The 17,665-nt window shown below is 44.2% G+C and overlaps 1 protein-coding gene across 1 annotated transcript in view; it reads left to right on the top strand.

The window, feature by feature from the left end:
* COG7 (component of oligomeric golgi complex 7) overlaps positions 1–17,665 on the top strand; it is a 63,981-nt gene that overhangs the window by 7,028 nt on the left and 39,288 nt on the right. Inside the window, 4 exon segments of the mRNA XM_014530009.1 lie at positions 606–848; positions 1,150–1,266; positions 7,253–7,421; positions 17,147–17,229. Coding sequence (XP_014385495.1) covers positions 606–848; positions 1,150–1,266; positions 7,253–7,421; positions 17,147–17,229 — 612 coding nt within the window.

The following is a 17,665-nucleotide window of genomic DNA, read 5'->3' as shown; positions in this document are numbered from 1 at the left end:
CCTCCTTCCCTCCCTCCCTCCCTTCTTTCCTCCCTTCCTTCCTTTGCAGCCTTGCTTTTCAAAATCCTCACCAGAGGAAATTTTCCCCATTGATTTTCATACAGAGTGAAGGAAGGAAGGAGGAGGGGGGAGAGAGAGAGAGAAACACCTATGTGAGAGAGACACATCAATTGGTTGCCTCTTGCATGTTCCTCTATTGGGCCAGGGATCAAACCTGCACCCAGGTACATATGTGCCCTTGACTGGTTTCTTTTCTTTTTTAAAAAAATATATTTTTATTGATATCAGAGAGGAAGGGAGAGGGAGAGAGAGATAGAAACATCAATGATGACAGAGAGTCATTGATTGGCTGCCTCCTGCACGCCCCTTACTGGGGATCGAGCCCGCAACCTGGGCACGTGCCCTTGACCGGAATCGAACCCGGGACCTTTCAGTCCGCAGGCTGACACTCTATCCACTGAGCCAAACCAGCTCGAGCCCTTTGACTGTTAATTGAACCCGAGACTCTTCGGTGCACAGGCCAATGCTCTAACTACTGAGAAACACTGCTATGGCTCCCTCCAACTCCCATTTTTCACAGGGTCAATAGATGGTGTGGTTAATAGACAACTCCCGTCCTGCCTGATTTATATTGTTCATTGGTGACTGGTCCAATTTTCACCTTTGGTTCCTCTTTCTGTTCTTGGGTTTTTGCTACAGAAACGAGTCACCAGGCCCTTCAGAACATGCCCAAAGTGCTCCGTGATGTCGAAGCCCTTAAACAGGAGGCGTCTTTTCTGAAAGAACAAATGATTCTTGTCAAGGAGGACATTAAAAAGTTTGAACAGGACACATCGCAGTCAATGCAGGTATTTTGGCTCCTGCCCGAATGCTGACTCGTGGTTTTGGAAGACGTTCACTCTCAGAGTGGGAGGCCAGCGTTAGCTCAGAATTCTACCAAGCACTCAGACTGCTCTCGTGCTGCGTTCTTTCAGTGTATTCATCTCTGTTCAGCACCCGCTGGACGTTTAGCCATGTGATTGGTGTTGTGAGGGCACAGGAGCTCCCTGAGATAGGAGCGTGCCGCAATGCTTAGGTCTCAAGTCACTGATGGGAGGCAGAGAAAATGGAACAGCTGCTTCCTTGGCTTCTGACCCCTTTCCCTTTCAGGTGTTGGTAGAAATCGACCAGGTGAAGTCCAGGATGCAGCTTGCCGCCGAGTCCCTGCAGGAAGCAGACAAGTGGAGCACGTTGAGTGCTGACATTGAGGAGACATTCAAGACTCAGGTAGGTGTCTTGTTCAGGGGATGTTGTGCAGTCTGTTCAGGGAACTGGAGGTTTGGGGAAGCTAATGAGATACCCATTCACTCACAACCATAGGGGTAGGAAATGGCCACGGACAGAAGCATTCAGACACGGGGAAGGGACAGCCTGAGTGTGCTCTCAGCATACCCACCCTCTTTACTTCGCACTCTCTGCTGACTGAAGCCTCTTAGTCCCAGAGAGTGAATTCAGGAGAAGTCCCTATAAAAAGGCCGAGGGAACAGTGATTGAGAGCGTGGACTGTGGGCAGAGGGGCCATACACACTGCAGGATCACGGTGAGTTAGCCCCTCCCGGGCTGCCAGATGTGGAAAGTAGTGAAAGTTTCGTATCAGGATGAAGTGAGATGAGGTCTTATGGAAAAGTCTTTTACTTGTAAAGCAAAATGGATTATTTATCATCTCTTGTTATTTTTGAAAAATTTAAAAATGTGATAAATGTATGTGGGAAAAACTTTAGTAAAGAGGAATAAACAACAACAAAAAGTCTTTCTCGTAACCCTGACACCCCCTACTTCCCATACAAACTCTGTTATCATCTTTATGCCTGTCCTTCCAGATACACACAGATACCTATTCCCTGCCCTTTTCCCCCCACAAGTGTGAGCACTGCTTTGCACCTTGTATTTTTTTTTTTTTTTAGAGATAGAGGAAGGGGGAGGAAGAGAGAAACACTGATGTGAGAGCACAACATCTATCGGCTGCCTCCTGCACGTGCCCCACCAGGGATCGAGCCTGTAATCCAGGCATGTGCCCTGACTGGGAATCGAACTGGTAACCTCCTGGTGCACAGGATGGCACCCAACCAACTGAGCCATACCAGCCAGGGCCAGTTATCATTGCCTTTATGTACAACAGAACCATACTCCCTCCCCTTCTATTTCAGAGCCTTACAGGGTGCAGACAAGTCCAATTGATCTGGCTTTATAGATGTAGGTTGCAAATCTTACTGAATTCTTGGCGTGTGTATGAGAGAGAATGGATTTAAGTATGGTCTCTGAGTTTAACCTGGTGAACTACTAATGCTAATTGCTTTTCTCCTTCCCACTGTCCTGTTACCCAGAACTGCCCGTGCACAGTACCACATGCATCCGGCCGCACTCCCCCGAGGCACTTAGAATCTGAAGTCATTGTTTCTGTCCTGGGCTACTCTCCTCTTGCTCTTTCTTTCAGCTTCCTGCCTTGGTTAACGGCATCATTTTCCACGCCAGTATATAGGATGGAACCTCAGCAGTCCTTACTTGCTCCTTCTCCATCCCTCTCTTATTTCTCCTCAGTTATCTGTCCTTTTTGTTCCTCTGCCACCACTCTAGTCATGGTTCCCAGTCGTTTTCCTGCTAGACCAGCAGTCGGCAACCGGTGGTCCGCGGACCACTGATGGTCCGTGAGGTCCGAAAGGTTGGTGACCGCTGTGCTAGACCATTGCAGCAACCTTCATGGGTCTTGCTGCCAGGTCCCTCCCATGTTCCAGTGTATCCTCCACAAGGGACCAGGGAGAGATTCTAAAGCAGTGGTTCTCAACCTTCCTAATGCTGCGACCCTTTAATACAGTTCCTCATGTTGTGGTGACCCCCAATTTCATTGTTACAAATTGAACATAGTTAAAGCATAGTGATTAATCACAAAAACAATATGTAATTATATCTGTGTTTTCCGATGGTCTTAGGCGACCCCTGTGAAAGGGTCGTTCGACCCCCAGGTTGAGAACCACTGTTCTAAAGCATAGATTGGCACTGGTCATTTCCCTGTCCCTTGCCTTCCCATTTAAAAAAAAAAAAAAAGTTGTTTTTTTAAAATTTTATTTCAGAGAGGAAGGGAGAGGGAGAGAGAGATAGAAACATCAGTGATGAGAGAGAATGATTGAGCCCATAACCTGGGCATGTGCCCTGATCAGGAATCAGACCAGGACCTCCTGGTTCATAGGTCGATGCTCAACTACTGAGTCACGCTGGTTGGCCTCCATCCCCCATTTTCCTTTTCTTTCTTTTTTTTTTTTTCATTTAATCCTCATTTGAGGATATTTTTTCCACTGATTTTTAGAGAGTGGAAGGGAGAGGGAGAGACAGAGAGAAACATGGATGTGAGAGAGACACATCGATTGGTTGCCTCCTGCATGCCCCCAACCAGGGCCGGGAGCCTGCAACCAAGATACATGACCTTGACTGAAATTGAACCCGGGACCCTTCAGTCCGCAGGCTCTATCCACCGAGCCAAACCAACTAGGGCTCGATCCCCCATTTTCTACCAGATAAATCTTATGCACACTTACAGGACATAGCCTGTCTTCCACAGCAGGGTGTGTGGTTTTTCCCGTGGCCGCCCCCTCCGTATGAATTCCACATCGTGGCTGCTGTGGACTGTTGACACCATCCCTTCATGTCTTCCTTCTTTGCCCGAAAGGTCCTTCCTTTCTTTTTCTTACAGGCAGGAGACCTCCACTCGTCCGTCAAGGCCCCGCTGTAGTAGCACCTCCTCTCTTACTCTCTGCTAGCCCTCGCCTCGCACAGGCAGCATGAAGTGCTCCCTCACCTGTGCTCCTGTACGTCTTAAACTGTATTGCAGTCTCCTGTCCCAGTACTCTGTGAACTCCAGGCCAGCAACATGACCTCCCTCCTCTTTGTGTCTCAAACCCCTAATACATTGTCTGACAAACCATAGACGCGTGGCATGCTGAGGTGAAATGCAGTTAGTTATTACACCCTTAATTCTACAAAAATAGCATTTACTTTTCTCATTATAAACATAATATATGTGTCTTAGGAGAATTGGAAAATTCAGAAAAATACATGGAAGGAAATAAAATGATCCCCATTCATATTCCCTAGTAATATGTTTTTTATGTCTACTAGGTATTTTTTAAAAGTATTTGTGCATATTTGTATTTATATATTTTTATATTTATGCATATATTATAGGTGACATAAATCTGTATATACATTCAAACCTCAGTTCTTGAACATCTGCCATTTCAAACAATTTGGTTCTTGACCAAGTTGTTCATGGAAAAAATGCTTGTCAAACAAATTTTGGTTCTCGACCTGACAATCCTTTGTATTTCTCAGGCCACAAAGGAGAGAATGCACAAGGTGTCAGGTTACTGTTAAACCTCACCTTCTTAACATCTCGGAAAATTGTGCTGTGAATATTTTTGTGTGTGTTTTTGCTTTTGTTGCTGGTGAAATGGATGATTAGCACAATTTTAAAACATAAAGAGGCCATCAAGAGTGCTGATGTTGCCCTGGCTGCTATGGATCAGTGGTTAGAGCATCGACCCACTCATCAAAGAGTCTTGGGTTCGATTCATGGTCAAGGGCAAGTACCTGTGTTGCAGCTTCGATCTCCGGCCCCCAGTTGGGGCTTGTGTGGGAGGCAACCAATTGATGTGTCTCTCTCACATCAAGTCAGGCTCACTCTCTTTGTCTCTTTGTCTCTTTCTCCCTCCTTCCTTTTTGCCCTCCCTCCCGCCCTTCCACTCTCTCTAAAAATCAATGGAGCCCATCCCGTGTGGCTCAGTGGTTGCTCGTCCACCTATGAACCAGGAGGTCACGATTTGATTCCCTGTCGGGGCACCTGCCCACGTTGTGGGCTTGATCCCCAGTGTGGGGCGTGCAAGAAGCAGCTGATCAGTGGTTCTCTCTCATTGCTGTTTCTCTCTCCCTCTTCCTTCTTCTCTGAAATCAATACAAAATATATTTTTTTTCAAAAGAAGAGCTTACTTTAAAAATGAAATTAAAAATAAATGGAAAAAATATCCTTGGGTGAGGATTAACAAAGAAATAAAAAAAGTGTTGATGTTGCTAATGGTGTGCTCATCACAGGCAATTGGCAAGGTAGAAAGCCTATTGTTGATTTGGATAAATGAAAAGCAGTTAGCCTGTGACAGCATTTCGGAGGCAGTGATATGTGAGAAAGTGAAGATGCTGCATGCTGACCCGAAAGACAGCCTGGAAGGATGCTGAATGTGATTTGTTTAAGGCTAGTAGGGGGTAGTTTGTTTATAGATTAAACAGTACATTAGTCATGTACGGTATATAAGAAAGGTTAAAGGAGGGAATCATTTGGGAGTCTGGAATAACTTCAATTTATATTCTTTTTTAAAAATACATTTTTATTGATTTCAGAGAGGAAGGGAGAGGGAGAGATAGAAACATCAATGATGAGAGAGAATCATTGATAGATTGCCTCCTGGACGCCTCCCACTGAGGATCCAGCCCTCAACCCAGGCATGTGCCCTGACTGGGAATTGAACCATGACCTCCTGGTTTATAGGTTGATGCCTAACCGCTGAGCAACACCAGCCAGGCCAATTTACATTATTTCTAAGGGGGGAGGAAATGATTCAGTTTTTGAACAAACTCCTTCTTGAACAGCCTTCTGGAATGAATTAAGTTAGAGAACTGAGGTCCCACTGTATTCTAATGTCTATATGCCTTTTATTTTTATTTTTTAATTTAATCTTCACCCAAGGATATGTTCATTGATTTTAGAGAGAAAGGAAGGGAGGGAGGGAGAGAGAGAAGGAAAGAGAAACATCTATCGGCTGCCTTCTGTATGCCCCCTACTGGCGATTGACTCGCAACCTGGCATGTGCCCTGACCAGGAATTGAGCCTGCAACCTTTTCGGTGCGTGGGATGATGCTCCAACCAACTGGGCCACCTGGCCAGGGTTCTGTGGTTTTTTTATCCTGTTTATTTCACTTAATAGTTAGTGGTAAGTATTTTGCTGTGTAATTAATACTTTTCAAAAACATAATTTTTTTGTGGTTGTACAATATTCCACCTGCTATTTGAATGACCCATAATTTACATTTTATTTAGTATTATGGAAGATTTAGGTTGCTTTCAGGTTTTTGTTATTACAACACTAAAATCATACTAATTCTATATAATAAAAGCCTAAGTGTCCGGTTGTCTGTTCAATCAAAACGTACTATGCTAATGTTATGCTAAGGCTGCTCAACCGCTTACTATGACGTGCACTGACCACCAGAAGGCAGACAGTCGACTAGTCGACCAGTTGCTATGATGTACACTTACCACCAGGGGGCAGACGCTCCGACCAGTAGGTTACCTTGCTGCTGGGGTCCAGCCGATAGGGACTGGGCGAGACAAGCCGGACACACCCTGGAGCCCTCCCATGGTCCCTCCCCGGCTGGCCAACCTCCCGTGTCCCTCCCTGGCCCCGATTGTGCACTGGTTGGGTCCCTTGGCCTGGCGCCTGCACCCTCTCGCAATCCGGGACCCCTCGGGATGTCAGAGAGCTGGTTTTGGCCCGATCTCATAGGCCAGGCTGAGGGACCCCACTGGTGTACAAATTCGTGCACTTGGCCTCTAGTTAATTATAACTTATTAATATCTTTGTGTCCTCTGATAAGTTCCTTAGACAAATTTCTAGAAGAGGGAATACCAGATCAAAGATGTGAATGTTTTTAAATCTCTTGATGCATTGTACTGAATTGCCTTCTAGAAAGATATGAATTTATGGTACCAGACAGACTTTTTTTTTGTATCCTCACAAACAGTAGCTATTATAATTTTTTAAAAGTTTTTCCAGCCCTGGCTGGTTTGACTCAGTGAATAGAGCGTTGGCCTGCAGACTGAAGGGTCCTGGGTTTCATTCCAGCCAAGGGCACATGTCCGGGTTGTGGGCTCGATCCCCAGTGGGGGTGTGCAGGAGGCAGCCAATCAATGATTCTCTCTCATCATTGATGTTTCTATCTCTCTCTTCCTTTCCCTTCCTCTCTGAAATTAATAAAAAAATATATTAAAAAAAATTTTTTCCAATTGGTTAGGAAGATGGCACTTTCTAATTTTAATATGTATTTGAGTACTAATAATAGTCAACAGGTTTATTGGCCATTTTCTTATGCTTTTTCATGCATTTTGCCCATTATTAACTGAAGTAGCAGGGGTGTTTTAAAATAAGTATCCTTTGTGTTGGTCTTCTTATAGGACATAGCCGTGATTTCCGCCAAGCTAACAGGTATGCAAAACAGCTTAATGATGCTCGTTGACACACCGGACTACTCAGAAAAGTGTGTGCACTTGGAGGCCTTGAAGAACAGGCTGGAGGCCTTGGCCAGTCCCCAGATCGTTGCAGCGTTCACCTCGCAGTCTGTAGGTGAGTGCTGGCTATTTCTTACCTCTGTGTACCCCTCTTTACAAATATAAGGTTTTCTGAGTGTTCAGTCTTTACAGTGCCTCAGTGTTGATTAAATTATGATGATTGAAAGTAAATTGTGACTTTATGGCAGTTGCCTTTTTTTCAACATTGTATATGAAAAATTTCAAAGTACAGAAAAGTTGAAATAAGTCTACAATAAACACACCATCAGGATCCTAGCATTGGCATTTTGCCATATTTGCTTTGTCACATGTCTACCCATTTGACCACCTTTCTACTCATCATCTTTGATGCATTTCAAAGTAAGTTGCAGACATCAGTAAGCTTCACTCCTAAACACTTCAGATTCATGTTAATAACTTGAGTTTAGTATTGGTTTGTGATTTTTTTCTTATTTGGGGTAAAATTTACATGTAGAGAAATGAACAGATCGTAAGTGTACCACTTGATAAGTTGTGACCCTTGTCAAAGAACATTATGTGGGTATGTTACTTTCCAGTGTTATTTCAACACATATGTTTATCTGACTCTCCCTTTCCCTTTGCCCCACAAAATGTTTGGTAAACCAGGAAGAAACAGCAGTAAAACGGTTTTCTTACTTCCACAGCTAGTTGTTTTGTTTTTTATTTATTTATTTATTTTCCACAGTTGTTTGTGTTGCACAAAACATAATCTGTCCACTGCTCCCGCTTCCTTCACTCACAAGCCCTTCTGCTCTGGGTTTAATGTTCTCATCCTGTTGCATTGAACTCTCCAACAACTGTCACCAGCAAACTTGGAGGCCTCATCCATTTATACTTCGCTGTTTCTCATTGTCAACAAGTGTTAATATTTTTTGCTCCCTTCTTTCTGAAACGCTTCCCTCCCTGGCTCCTGAGAGGTAGTATTGATTTTGTTTATATGATGGCACATTTCTGATGATTTAAATTAAGTCATGAGAAGATGCTATCTTGGGTTCTGTATGCTGTCTTAAATTTGTTTTAGGATGGTTTGGTTGCATGTGCTGAGACCAGGCTTCATTAGTTATTTTTTTGGCAATCTATAGCTAGCTAGTTAATATGAATATGCAGACCTGTGTATATATAAACTCTTATCATACATATAAACATTATAAAATTTCATTGTACTGAGTTTGACCATATACTTTATTATTAATCTAGGACACTTTTAGAGGAAAAGGGAGTGCTTTTAATCATGAAGCTGGGACAACAGTTGTAAACTGTCACCCCTGTTCCCATATAGAACCCTTGATAGAACCCTTGAGAATGATCCTGTGGCTAGTTGAGTTTTCCGTGTGGGTGAGAGCAGCTTAATAACCAAACAACTATGCTGTCCTCCCTCTGAAGATTTGCTAACTGGGAGCTTCGCAGTTCAGTCCTCCTGGTAGTCAGACCTGCAAAGGCCTGGCCTCCCTGCCCTGGTGGGGAAGCCACACCTAATTGGAACTCACAGTCAGCCCTCAATACTACTGTGTTAGCTAGTCACAAAAATTATTGTAACATTTTATTAAATGCTTTCCAGCATCTATCAAGATTGAATGTATTATTTTTATTTTCTCTGACCTACTAATATGGCAAATCACATTAATAGCATTTCTGATGTTGCATTATTCTGCAATTCAACAAGCCCCACTTATCCATGGTGGGTGTGTGTATGTGTGTGTTCATGTCCTACTGGATGTTTGCTGACATTTTACTTAGAATTTTTTTGTTGAGATCACATAAGTGAATATTTTGTCAGGTTGTAGTACCATGATTCTGTTGGCCTCATGACAACATTGGGAAGCTTTTCTTCTTTCTTCTTTTTCTTTTTAATCCTCATTTGAGAATATTTTTCCATTGATTTTTTTTTTTAAGAGAGAGTAGAAGGAAGGGGGAGAGGCAGAGAGAGAGAAACTTCGATGTGAGAGAGACACATTCATTGGTTGCCTCCTGCACACACCCTGACCAGGGCTGGGTTGAACCTGCAACCGAGGTACATGCTCTTGACAGGAATCGAACCTGGGACCCTTCAGTCCGCAGGCCATTGTTCTTTCCACTTCTCTTTTAGGATTTAAATAGCATTTTTATCAATATTGTTATGACCCCCTTGAGTACTTTTTGTCTGCAGTTCCACTTGCATATGAATATTGTGACTTCTGTCTATTCTTATGCCAGTACCACACTGTTTTGATTATTGTGGCTTTGTAGTAAGTTTATTTTTATTTTTATTTTAGAGAGGAAGGGAAGGAGAAATAGAGAAACATCAATGTGAGAGAGAAACGTTGATCAGTTGCCCCCTGCACATGTCCCAACCAGAAATCAAACCCAAAACTTGGGCCTGTGCCCTGACTGGGAATTGAACCCACCACCTTTTGGTGTATTGGACAATGCTCCAACCAGCTGAGCCACAGGGGCCAGGGCGGGTAAGTTTTGAAATGAAGTGTGAGATCAGCAGTGTGGATGAGCACTGGGGTACCCAGTGATACCATGCGGCACAGGTCTTCTTCCCACACCTTGCCGTGACCTCCCTTCGCTCCCTGTCTTCACTCCTTTCCAGCGTGCTGCTTCGTGCTTATGTTCAGAGCTCTCCCAGCAGTTCCACTCCTCTTGAACCAAAATGATTGCATTGCATTCTTTGAAGTTTGTAGTACAGGTATTTTCCTGGCTTTAACGTAGATGAAATGGTGTTGTGTTTCTTTTGGTGGTTAATTTTGCTATCAGGAAGGCCCCCCCCCCCCCCCCCCCCCCCCCAAAAAAAGAAAGAAAATAAAGAAAAAAGTAATGTGCTCTTTAATCAGTCATCTTTCCTGGAAGGCCAAGGTGCTGCTGCTTTTTCTCTTCTTTTTTTTTCTTTTTAACATTTTTATTGATTTCAGAGAGGAAGGGATAAGGAGAGAGAGAGATAGAGACATCAGTGATGAGGGAGAATCATTGATTGTCTGGTTGCCTCCTGCACATTCCCTACTGGGGATCAAGCCCACAACCCAGGCATGTGCCCTGACCAGGAATCCACCCATGACATCTTGGTTCACAGGTCGATGCTCAACCATACCAGCCGGGTAAAGTGCTTCTTTACCTAGCAGTTTTTAAAGGGAGAGCTCTGATAAATTTGTAAATCCCCAACACATACCCTTTTCTATTTGTCTCCCAGAGTGACAATCTCTGTAATAGACATGCCTACTTTGTTTTATACAACCAGTTGATAAGTTGAATCAACTTTCTGTGGCATAATTTTACATGTAATAGTAAGATGCATTTATTTATGCTATCTTATGAAAAGAATAAGCATTTAAAGGCAAATAGTAATTTCCTCACCCATAGATTCCTACTCATTAAAGCAGTATCTACAGTATTGGCAGGTTTTCAGAGTTTAGCTTGATTGTCTCTGCAGTGGTTGCTATTACAGATTTTCCTTCTTACCAGTTTATTGGGCTTCCTAGAGATGAAGGGGAGCAAAGCACATATAAAAGGTGGGTCAGCTCAGGTTTTTTTCTTCTTTTTAATTGAATCCTAAGACAGTGGCATCTATGCTTTGGCCAGAAGGGGGCAGTGTTGCTGCACATTGAGGGCCAGCAGGGACCAGCCTTCCGTTTTCCTGCGGTCATCCTGGAAGCAAGGGCTTTGTGTAGTCATTTCCTCTCTAGGAAGCATGTCAGGAATTACTTGACATTAGACCCATAACTTGACTCTTAGAGCCCTTTGCTACGTGTGGAATGCTGATGTTTACCACGTTATTTACTTATTCCTTAAGCCACCAAATCTGGGGGTTGAGTTTGCATTTTTTTTTATGGTCCCCATGTGGTATCACAGTAAGAATTTTCAAAGGGCTGACTAACTGGTAACTCTTACTTCAACATATTAATAATGTAAGGAACAGGGAATATCCAGATGAGTCAGGTAAGGTTTCTGCCCGTCAGGACAGCTTGGGCGAGGGTGAGGCCCGGAGAGACAGTGCACAGATAGTTACAAGACGGAATGTGAAAGCCGCCAAGGCCAGGACCAAGGAGAGGACGAAGGAAAACGGAGGACGCTTTTATGCAGGAGCTAGTATCTGCGCAGAACCCTGAAAGAGATGGATTTAAAAACATCTGAAAATATTTCTTATTATAAATGTAATGCGTGTAGAGGTTATTGGAAATTTGAAAAATAGAGAAAAGAAGATTGAGCAGTAAACTCACCATAGAGATGACTGTTAGTGTTTTCTTCCAGTTTCCCCCCTTTGTATACATATATCTTTCAAGGAATGTATATATATTGAGTATATGCATTTTTATTTTTTTGCCCCCAGTTAGCAATTTAGTATGAGTATTTTCTCCTGGGTGTAAGATTTTGATAGGTGAGGAGAAGCATTTGGCAGAGGGAACAACATGTTTGAATGGTACAGAAGTAGGAAAACTGGGTCTGTTTTGGGGAATAATAATTAAACCGATTTTTGTGGAGTGACTGTTGGGAAATGGTTATTGATGAGGCTGGAAAGGAAGGTTGGGGACAGCATGTTTTGCTTGAGCAGATGAAGGAGCTTCTGTTCAGGGAATATTCATCGCTGTTAGCAGTTTATTAGTAAGTCTCCTGAGGAGTCTGGCTGAGAGGAAGCAGTGCTGACTGGAGATTGGACAGACCTAGCTTTAAATCTCTGGCTGCTGCATATGAACAGTGAGACCACAGTTCCCTCAGTCACACGAGTGGAATACGACTGTGCCGTTCTTGGGGGGGATTAAGGGAGACAGCAGGAGCTGCCCAGGGGAGACATTCAAGGATCATTCATTCCTCCGGGACCTCCTGTTTGGAGACTGTGGCTCTTAGAGTGGCCCAAAGGGGACAGTTTCTACGAGGCTAGTGAGGAACGCTTGGAGATTCTGCTTGAATGAGAGCTGCAGCATTTCTAAAAGGCCTGCAGCTCAGCAGATTTAGCTAAACTACAGATCGGAAGTGCAGACCCACAAATGAATTTATTGGCTTTGCTTTTTCTTGAGTTCAGCTAAATCCCCCCCAACCCCCCCTCGTCAGCTACAATGTTGGAAAAGTTAAATCATACTGAAGGTCTTATAGGGGGAAAATAGCTTCTCTTCTTCTACCTCCTCATGCCCCACTTCCAGTCCCAGGAGACCACCACTTTTGATTTCTAGAGCTCTAGTTTTCTGGTATTTCTCTTTGCATTTCTGCATAATAAATGTATTACTTTATTTCTTCATATAAGATCTATTGACCCCATTGTTATAGCTAAGGATTTAGCTCTCATAGCTTTCCTCTCCCCCTTACCCATTCTCCTTCTATATCATCATTTTATTTATTTATTTAATTAAAAAAATATTTTTATTGCCCTGGCTGGTTTGGCTCAGTGGATAGAGCGTCAGCCTGCAGACTGAAGGGTCCCAGGTTAGATTCCGGGTCAGGGCACATGCCCGGGTTGTGGGCTCAATCCCCAGTAGGGGGCGTGCAGGAGGCAGCCCATCAATGATTCTCTCTCATTGTTGATATTTGTATCTCTCTCTCTCTCCCTCTCCCTTCCTCTCTGAAATTTTTGTACGCCCCATACTGGGGATCGAGCCCTGACCAGGGATCGAACCGTGACCTCCTGATTCATAGATCAATGCTCAACCACTGAGCCACGCCAGCGGGGCTATACCATCATTTTAAATCGAATTGAATAGTATTTATATTATCACAATTTTATAAATAGTTCCTTTATTTTTAACTCATTTTCTGTTCAGCTTCATGTTTATCCTGAAGTGTCTGATTGCCTTTTTATTCTTTCTCTTCCTTCTTACCATCCATAGTTTTTAATTTTTTCCAAACACTGTATCTTGGGAGTAAGGCATTCTTCTGAGTTTCCCCTTGTCCCAGAGACTTCCCTTCTGAAGCTCTCTCTTCGCTGGTCTGGACCAGCACAGCTCCTGGAATTCTTTGCTAGGTCTGAGATTAAAATCTTGTGCCTGTCAGTTGTCATATGGACAAGTCATAGGTGTTAGAGGATGTCTCAGGAACCTTGGCCCTTCTGGTTGTGTGATCTTGACTAGCTTATTTATTCTGTTGGCAGTTTCTCCATCTTCTTGACTCAGGGTTGCACTGAAGTTAGTGAGGTTATGTAAAGGGAAAGCTTTGGAAGAAGTCCTGTGAGTGTACAAGTGGGCCCGGTAGCTTGTCCACAGCGAGTTTCTGTTCCTGTGACCTACTCCCCAGAGCTGTCTTGGACATTATCCTCACTTCTCTTTATATTTACTCACACACTCAGCACATGCTCTGTTTGTCCAGGGCAGAGGAGCAGCGAGCAGGGGAGGGTGAAGGGCGGTTCTCTCAGGCACATGCCTCAGGCCGGTTCCTGCGGGCTGTAGCTGGGAGCAAACAGGGTGACGTGCAGACTGAGACAGTGGAGGAAGTACTTTAGGGAGCGGTTTCAGAGCATTTTTTTCTGTATATTTATTTCATTTAACAGGTAATTCTGACATCTCTCCTACATGCAGGGCACTCTGAGAAGTACTTACGTTGAAATAGAATGTGAAATCATATGTGAAAGCAGCATAAATAAATTTTGGGGACTCTTATTTTTTACTTTACTTTTTAAAAAAAATATATTTTTATTGATTTCAGAAAGGAAGGGAAAGGGAGAGAGAAGTAGAAAGATCAATGATGAGAGAGAATCACTGATTGGCTGCCTCCTGCATGTCCCCTACTGGGGATCAAGCCTACAGCTTGGGCTTGTGCCCTGACTGGGAATTGAACCGGCGACCGCTTGGTGCATGGGAAGAGGCTCAACCAACTGAGCGGCACTGGCCAGGGCCCACAATGAATCTTGATGGCATTTCATGGACAGTCTTTTGCACCTCTGATCAATTACTTTAATCAGGAGGATTTGACGCCCTGGCTGGCCAGACCCTGTAGCCATTTATAGAGTCAGCTTCACTAGGAACATTTAAACGGAAAATGGGGGAATGAGAGGCAGATGCATGGTTCCTCAGAGAAGAACCTGAGTTCTTTTAGCAGAAAAGGGGCAGTAGAGGCAGTAGAGGTGGGGCTGCAAAAATAAGTTCACTTTAAGACCCCACAGTACCAGCAGGTGGCTCTGCACCAGCAGGTGCCCAGCAGTTATTCTGAATTGAATTAGAGGCATTTGCAGGAGCCTGGAGTGCTTATGATCGCCAGTGTAGGTTTCCTATTTCTGTTGTTTGAACAGGAACTTCCCCCAGTTTTACAAATGTGTCTGTTTAATTTAAATGCACTAGTCTTGAAAAACTTGAATTCCTCTATAAGGGCTGAAGATCCATGTATTATTACTTTTTTTTTTTTAATATATTTTATTGGTTTTTTACAGAGAGGAAGGGAGAGAGATAGAGAGTTAGAAACATTGATGAGAGAGAAACATCAATCAGCTGCCTCCTGCACATCTCCTACTGGGGATTGTGCCTGCAACCCAGGTACATGCCCTTGACCGGAATCGAACCTGGGACCTTTCAGTCCGCAGGCCGACGCTCTATCCACTGAACCAAACCGGTTTCGGCCATGTATTATTACTTTTAAGTTTCACAGTGGTTTACTAAATGGGTTTGTTATATAGCCCAATTTTGCTTTATTACTAGTTTTAAGAAATAATAAATGCTGCTGTGTTGGGTAGAGATTGTAAAGTTGTGATTATATTTAGACTAGTAAACAAAACACTAGAAGTTTTTTTTTCTAAAAACATTCTGTGAATATACACCAAAATGTTGCCATTGTTTAACAGAGTGTGATAGGATTATACGCAGTTTTTTCTTCTTCTGTTTTCTGTTTCCCACATGAACATGCTGTAATACTGCTGATGTAAGCTAGGTGCTGTTGTCCTCAAGCCAGTCCTGAGCTGTATCGCCTAAGGTCCTGTTCCTTGGGGCCCCTTCCAGTTGCCAACGCTGTTCACTCTGCAGTTGTGCTTCCCTGTACTCAGAAGTGATGCACTTTAAATCTGGTGACAGAGAATCTGGGTGACAGAGGACTGATGGTGCTATTTTTTAGGTGCCTATGCTGTGCCCGGTGTTGCCTAATGTCTAACCTTCACAACGACCCTGTTGTAAACTGTTTAGGCTAACTGGGACACACAGCTTTACTCCATGCTTGGCACGTATGCAAATGAGCAATTGGCCCTAAATGGTAGTTTCTGTAAAAAGGTTATGTCTACACCTTAGCCAGATGAGTTAAGTTCCCACAACTCAAGACCGAAGCCTTTACACCCTTAAACTGCTCAAGGCCATAGCCCATTTCTCTGTCCCTTCTCTACCACCATCCACACCACGACTAACAACCTGCATCTCACTGACCACCAAGGAAAGAGGAGAGCTGGAACTTGAAGAGCAGGCACAGGAAATGTGCGGGGCACAGGGAGCAGAGCCTGCAAGGTCCCTGGCTTCTCCCTGGCATGTCAGCCGTAGCTTAAGGACTGGGTCGTCACAACCCCTCCAACTCTCCCCCCACAACAACCCCTCCAAAAAACCCGCCCTGGCAGCTCAGTGCTGCACTGTGGCCCGAAGACCTGGGAGGGAGCAGTTATTCGCAAGCACAAGCTCTGGTGCTGCAGCCTGACCCCAGCGCCGCTGTGCAGTGCGGCTCAAAGGCAGCGCGTTTACTAGTACTGCCTACCGTGGACTGTGCTGGCCCCTAGAAACAGTGAAATAAGACAGGAGAGGTCCCAGTCCTGTGGAGCTTATATTTCGTTCTTTCTTTAAATCCTCACCCGAGGATAGTTTTCCATTGATTTTTAGAGAGAGTGGAAGAGAGAGGGAAAGACAGAGAGAAATATCGATGTAAGAGAAGCACATCAATTGGTTGCCTCCTGCACACACCGTGACCAGTCAGGGAGGAGCCTGCAACCGAGGTATGTGCCCTTGACTGGAATCGAACCCGGGACCTTCAGTCTGCAGGCCAACGCTCTATCCACTGAGCCAAACTGGCTAGGGCTGGAGCGTATATTTCCAGGAAAAACCATTAGCTATTATACAAGTAACTAAATAGAATAACATAGATTGTGATTAGTTTTATGGAGGGGAAGATGTGATAGGGAGTCGCAGCAATAATCCAGCCTAGGTCGGCTGATTGGGAAAGGCCCTTCTGATGAGGCGCAAGCCACACAGGGAGCCAGAGGATCCTCCCGACTTAGGAAGTGTGAAGGCCCGGGTCTGCCTGTGTCATGTGAGTATTAGATGGGGCCGTGTAGGTCGGGGCTGGAGGAGGGGTGGTGCTCACGTGGGCGAGCAGTTGACTTGCAAGCTGCTGACGCTCTTTGGGCTGCAGTGTTTGCCGGGCCCGGGGTTGGTTGACGGTTGTTTTAGATCCTATTGAGGCTGATATGTTATGATTCAGCCTCGGAGCCAGGCAGGCGAGTCGCTTAAAGCACAGAATTGTCGGAGGCTCTCACCCTTCCTCGCACAACTCTGAGCGGCAGTTCCTTCAGTTTTACAGCCTAAGCCCCACCCGTGATTCTAACTCTTTTTTCTAGTCCCATGTAACGATTACTTGGCCGATGTATAGTCTTAGCTATATTAATGGTGCTTATTAATGCATTATTCTGAACAAGCATGTCCCATTGAGACATGTTCTGCCCCTAACTTTCCTTATGTGTCACATTTATGATCTCCACGCGTGAGTTATGCCATTGCCTAGGTAGGAATTTCTGAATACTAGCTCATGTGTCCATCCACATTTATTTTGGTAAATTCTTTCTCTGGCTGCAACAGAAAACCTGATAACAGCATTTGCACGTTTTATGTTCTCCTGTAGAGCAATCCAAAGTGTTTGTGAAGGTGTTTACTGAAATTGACCGGATGCCCCAACTCCTTGCATACTACTACAAGTGTCACAAGGTGAGGAGCTGTGCGGGGTCATGCTTGTGGAATCCTAGTTTTCCTGCTCACAGGTAAAAATTGCCTCCTTGCTCTGACCTTTGTCTTTTCATTAGCCAGCAGGGGGTGCTCTGGGTCCAGCCTGGGGATTCAGTCGATTGCCAGTTGGAAAACGAATCATCAGTTTTGGTCTCATATTTATTTACAGCTGGATTTCATTTATAGACTGAAAAGTTGTTTTTTTTCCTCTAAGAGAGATTAAGCTTTATTATGCCCTCAGCCAGCCATGAGAATTTCATATATTTCCTAGGGTGGTTGAAGTCAGGTTCCTGAAAAACTTGACAGTGTCCTGGGCTAACCTGATTTCTTTCAGGTCCGATGCTCATGTGTCATTTAAGCAGTAGTGTTAGAACTTGAAGCTAAACACACACCCCCCTTCTGAGGTCCCTTCAGAAGG

The sequence above is a fragment of the Myotis brandtii genome, unplaced genomic scaffold, assembly GCF_000412655.1.
Source record: "Myotis brandtii unplaced genomic scaffold, ASM41265v1 scaffold707, whole genome shotgun sequence".
Classification (NCBI taxonomy): domain Eukaryota; kingdom Metazoa; phylum Chordata; class Mammalia; order Chiroptera; family Vespertilionidae; genus Myotis; species Myotis brandtii.
This window is presented reverse-complemented; position numbering and strand designations above follow the sequence as displayed.